Source organism: Pseudorasbora parva, chromosome 25, assembly GCF_024679245.1.
Source record: "Pseudorasbora parva isolate DD20220531a chromosome 25, ASM2467924v1, whole genome shotgun sequence".
Classification (NCBI taxonomy): domain Eukaryota; kingdom Metazoa; phylum Chordata; class Actinopteri; order Cypriniformes; family Gobionidae; genus Pseudorasbora; species Pseudorasbora parva.
The window spans coordinates 4392361-4398360 of NC_090196.1; the positions used below are offsets into that span (position 1 = coordinate 4392361).

At 39.4% G+C, this 6000-nt stretch overlaps 1 protein-coding gene across 2 annotated transcripts in view; it reads right to left on the minus strand.

The window, feature by feature from the left end:
- The window catches only part of frs2b (fibroblast growth factor receptor substrate 2b), a 45038-nt gene that overhangs the window by 21986 nt on the left and 17052 nt on the right, over nucleotides 1-6000 (minus strand). The window contains exons 1-3 of one of the 2 annotated variants that reach the window (XM_067436019.1): nucleotides 3325-3556; nucleotides 2414-2502; nucleotides 2115-2301 (exon numbers count right to left, since the gene is read on the minus strand). In XM_067436019.1, the coding sequence (XP_067292120.1) occupies nucleotides 2115-2301; nucleotides 2414-2479 (253 nt within the window). In that variant the 5' untranslated portion in view covers nucleotides 2480-2502; nucleotides 3325-3556. Of the gene's footprint in view, nucleotides 1-2114; nucleotides 2302-2413; nucleotides 2503-3324; nucleotides 3557-6000 lie in introns of those variants that run through there. The other variant, XM_067436018.1, reaches the window with a different exon arrangement.

Here is a 6000-nt window from a genome sequence, read left to right on the forward strand (position 1 = left end):
ATTTATACAAATACATTTGCATTGTAAGAAAGTACAGAGACCCTTCAGATATAAAAACGGTGTCACTTCGGCAATGTTTTCTCAGTAAAATCATATAATTTCCTATTAATTCAGCAGAACGTGTGAGTTTACAAAGGAATACCAATATGGCGGCGCTGTGGCTACACTTTTTTTGACGTCATGAGCAATTCAGTTCTCTATATAGATCAGTGATCATGCAGCTCTAATACACCATACGATGGACAAACACAACACAAAACGTGGCATTATTCTGATACTTATCAGGAAAGCCAACATTTGCTAATCCTGCAAGAGGCTGCAGTGTTGAATCCAAATGTTGGGCGCACATCTTACCTGATCAAGCATGCAAACGCTCTCGAGCTCATCCTTTTGAAAGCATGGGTTCAAATGTTAACAGTCGTATATTAATAACCGTGCAAACAGACCTCATCTGGGATGCCTTCAAATGGCTGAAACGTCTGTACCAATAGTCTCACACTATGCATCTCTTATCAGCTTGTAATTACATTTAAAGGTGGGGTAAAGGTCATTTCAAAAATTCTTTAGTAAAAGTGTTTCAGGCCAAGTATCAAAACGAGCTCAAAGCCAATCAGCAGTAAGGGGCGTGTCTACTAATGACGGGGAGACGACAGCGCTCAGTGCACATTAGGGATGCACCGAATTTTCAACCACCGAGAATTTTCAGCCAAAAATGGCCCAAAAGCGCATTTTTGGTTTTAGTCCGAAAGACTTTTATCACCGAAACAATACGGCCGAAATGTTGTGATGACGCAAACAGAAACCGCGACCTGCACGTGCTTGGGTGCGTCTCATTCAGATCACTAGTTCAGTTGTCAGGGCACTGATAAGGGAGTCAGCCCATTGATTTATGTCCTGATCAGTGCCCTGACAACTGAACTAGGGATCTGACTGAGATGCAGGCCTTGTCTAAAGCAACATATCGGCGGTGTGGACGTATGTGGTTCATCTCACATCGGATCACGCATCTATAATATGGGTTGTAACTTGAAAATAATGCTTTGTTTATGTTTCTGTCGATGGATACACGTAACGTTACTGGCTCCTCAGTGATACACTAAAACAGCAGCGATAATAAAAGAAAAACGGGCAAAACGGTCTCTCTTTGTAAACTTTGTTCAATATATGCGAGTTCTGCCGTATGTCCAAATATGGCCAGTCATTTCTCCATCAACACTGTGTGTAGAGCCAGAAGATGCGAATGAGCTCGCGCACTCAACCCAAAGCGTGCACTCGTTTCACAGCGCACAAATATTGAGTTCTCTTTCAAGTCTTGTGCTTAAACGGACAAACTCACACAAGTAGTATGTTGGCATGTCCATCTTGATGAGTATCCAAGCAGACATAGCCTGAATATGCCTTAAGAGAAGTTTATACAGTCGACGTTTTCATGTCAAACATAAGATAAGGACATCACTCACTGCTCTTGATTGAATAGCTTTTGTAAGTTTAAAAAGTATTAATCTTTAATTTAAACAGTGAAATATGCTGTTATTTTACATTTGATTACTTTATTACCGTATTTTCCGGACTATAAGTCGCTCCAGAGTATAAGTCGCATCAGTCAAAAAATGCGTCATGAAGAAGAAAAAAAACATATATAAGTCGCACTGGACCATAAGTCGCATTAGGGCAGATCGGGAGCCGCGCGAGGATGCTCACTGTCTGTTTCAAGCGTCAGCTCACAAAATCTGTCCGCATATAATAATGATAATATATATATTTTAGCGATCAATATAACCCTCTAATCATGCATGTTCATGCTCGTGCTATCAAGTTGTTCATGAGAACTGTGTTTGTGTTTTTGGGATGGAAGGGATGACTTTTTCATTGAACTTTCGACCTGGATTACCATAGTAACACACATTGCTTTCACTTATTGATGACATCATACCCTCGGCCGGCTGGCACAGCAGATTCGGCCGTAGTCGTTGCCTGGGTTACGTATGTGTATTAAAATAGGGGGCGAGTTTGTTTTGGTGATTTCAAATATCTACATCGGTTCCCAGAAAGCACTTACCCCACCTTTAAGTGTGATGTGCCAGAGTGTACGGTATGGGAGATTTTAGCTTTACCTTGACCTGTCTGGCAACGACGGCCACTCTCAAATGAGAAGAGATTTGAATCGTAGCCATAGCGACGCAGACAGAGGTAAGGCCATTTGACAGCATCACATTTCCGTGTGCGTAGGACCAGCTCATCCTCCGTCAGCTCCATGATTCCTGCTCCCAGCTCATTCCCGTCATCATCCACATTCACCACCTGAACACATCGAAACAAACCAAACTCAACACAAACCGACTGGACTCCTCAAACAAGGCCAACCCACCACAAACAAGAGCATCATGATCCATGCATGCTGAAAAAAACTGACCTTAAATTTACTCTGGTGATTGTCAGGGATTGATTCTTTATCTGGACAGCTAAAACAGCTTCCCATGGCTTCTTCAGACCATTTGATACCTAAAGAACAACACAACATTCAGAACTGGCCTGAAGCACAAATCAAATGTTAAAAGGTAACTAAACACTAGAACAACTTTTTTTTGTTAATGATCTGCAAGACTGGTTCATTGATTTGAGTAAATGTTTTGACATTTGGGTATAAAGTGTTATAATTCTACAATATATGGTAGAATATATAACGTTTTAGTGCTGCCCTCTTAAGGCTGAACAGTGGCTACTGCAGTTGAATTTTCCTATTGAACGTTGTGGGCCATCATGACGCACGTTGGCTCTTCCAACGGCTCACTACCACACCCTATCAAATGTTTTCCCGATCACATGATGAGAACGGCTTCACTCCAGTATGAATGCTCAAGTTACATGAAGTAGTAACATTATGAAGGAAACACTTGCTATCAACAATGATGAAGAAAATATGAAGAAAATATGGGTAAATAATGCTTTCTGGATCATTAAAAAATGTTGGACTCCATTTTAATGGTTCAATTAAATTTTTAGTAATCAAAAAGCATGCCTAATTAAATAAAATAATGAAATCTATACAATTTAACACAAATTTATTAAAAGTTTACCAAAAAATACTTATCTAGGGCCCTATGTAATGTTTTCCCCCCATTCAATTCTGTTCTATTTTTTTCAGATCACACTCACAGCTCAGCTCAGCTACAGGCATTCATGTTTAAACGGTGCGGCTGGAGGAGCAAAGTGAGTCTTTCAACTTCTCAAACTAATTCCTATGAAAGTTAAGCTTTCAAAGGCATGAACTGAAAATGCTCCAGACTGAACATGCGCTGTGAATCTATGTGCAGTCACGTTTACCTCAGCTCTCATCACGAGATCATCACGAATGTATGTAATCTGATTCCTGCAGTTTGTGCTGTGTGACACTCCCTCAGCGGCTAAATCACATTGAACACACACGTTCAGTTTTGAATTGTAGTGTCTGTTCTCTAACTGAACTGATTTTATGAAGATGAATGCGGGGTGGGAAAGTGAAAGTGATCCAGTAATCCAGTAGCGGTGGCTTTGGGAATGGCCTCGTAGGGCAGCAAAGCATTCTGGGAATTGTAGTCTTTCATCCTAATGAGACAAAAATACATTTTCTGTCTTTTCTCAGTCTAGAAAGCACTAAATTAAAAATTATTTTACATTTCTACTACATTAATGACCCAGTTTAAATACAGATTCATCTTCCCAGCGCTGAAGTACCCCTTTAATAAACTTCACAAAAACAACTATACATATATATATATATGAATTTCAGGTAATCAAATGAAGACATAAAATATTAATTTAACATTTAATCATGAAATTAAACTTTTTGTGTCATGCACTTTTTGACAACATGCTGCACTGAGCTGCAATGAGCTTTAATGTTTAAATGAAGGAACCTGTTGACTTTTTGGGTCTTTAGCTTAATCACTGTATCCCTCAGAGTTTAATAAGTTTATACAGAACATTTTTATCTCTGTGCATCCCGTAAACCTGTCTGACGCACACAAACGGTTCCATCTAGTCTACTGCTCAATAAGTGACAAAATAATGCCAATATTTTCCTATTAACATGTTGTGATGTGTATAGTTACATCGTGTATTAAGATCGACAGAAAATGAAAAGTTGTGATTTTCTAGACCAATATGGCTAGGAACTATAGTCTCATTCCCGCGTAATAAATCAGGGAACTTTGCTGCCGTACCATGTGTGCAGCAGCGCAATTATATCACGCAGCTCCTGGAAAAAGGCTAACTTTCGTCAACCAGGGTATATGCAGGAATCCTGAAGTTAATTTCAATACCTTTTTAAGACTTTTTAAAGACCTTCTCAAAATATTTTAAGACCTCATCGCACTTCAAGTTCTAATCGGCAACAAACCTTTAATAAACAGTTGTAGTCGAATGTAGACTTAAAATCTCTATCGTAGGCCAATTTTGTATGGTTTATATTGCATATCTGTTTCGCGACGTATGGAGGGCGACACATTACCTAAATGCGCATTTCTCAAAATACATGACGTCACCCGTAGACGGCGCTCGCCAGGGATGGAAATTTACTTTTTTCAAAGTCTACCACTCAATGTTTTTACCAGCCACTTTTTTGTTTTTAACTGACAATGTGTAACTGCATGTGAAAATTAATACTACAAGCTCTACAATACTTAAGCAGTTTATTTAATCTCTCAAGTCTCAATGAAATACTGACATTTTCACGATGATTTGTGGACTTTTATGGCTTCCAGTTTTATGGTTTTTAGTCCCAAGAATGAAACTATTCGTTCTGGCATCTTTGAAGCGTGTTGACGACATACTGAGCAGAACATTGTCAGAATGGGATGCACCGAAATCAAAATTTTTGGCCGAAACCAAAAAAGAAGAAACCAAAGCCGAAAACCGAAAAATAAAATTAAAACTAGAATGTTTGACTCGACCTCACTCATGTGTTCATTAAATAATAATGCACAGGCCTACTGGCCTGCAGAAAGGTACAGAAATTGAATAAAATAATCAATGTAAAATAACTGCATATTTAACTGTTTAAATGAAAGATTAATCCTTATTAAATTTACAAAAGCTATTCAATCAAGAGCAGTGTTTAATGTCAAACTAAATCTAAGAACATCCCTCAGGCAGCAGTAAAGGCTACTGCGCCTTTAAGACCTGATGCAGGGATATGCTCGTCTTTCTCGACTGTGCATACTATACAGTTCACTAAAGGCATATTCAGACTATGTCTGCTAGGATACTCATCAAGATGGACATGTTGACACTTCTTGTGTGAGTTTGTCCGTTTAAGCGCAAGACTTGAAAGAGAACTCAATATTTGCGCGCTGTGAGACGAGGCGAGTCTCACAGCGAGTCTTCACGCGAGTGATGACGGAGAAAACGACTGGTTATATGCGCACATACGGCAGCACTCGGATGCATTGAACAAAGTTTACAAAGAGGTGAAACAGCTCGGTAGGTGAAGTGAGTTTACCCGCCACAACTCAAAATCAGCCGCGTCTGGCTGGTGGCGGTGCTAATGTCCATCCCTGGCGCTGCGCGCGCTCCGAGCCGATCTCAGACTGAGCGCCCCGTTGTTTTTTAATATTTATGGTGATGAAAATAAATATATTCATAAATACTTTTTGGAGTCAAACTCTTTTGACAAAGGTCGAACAAAATACTTTCAAAATTTAAGACTTTATAAAGCCGTGATAAGACTTTTTAATACTTTATAAGGGTCTTAATTTTCCCAAAATTGATTTATCACCTTTTAAGACTTTTCAAGACCCTGCGGATACCCTGTCAACATAACCAACGTGACAACCTGCTTGCATAGAGAGTGTGCTGGGGATTATTTTCAGCCGCTGCGTAAAGCATCATTGCGCCGCTGAACCTATGGTAGGCAGCAAAGTTCCTGGATTATTATGCAGGAATGAGAGCATAGATCTTTAATCAATTAATAGCTTAAATATCTGCTGTTGGACACTAAATATAAGCTTAAAAGTCAACATG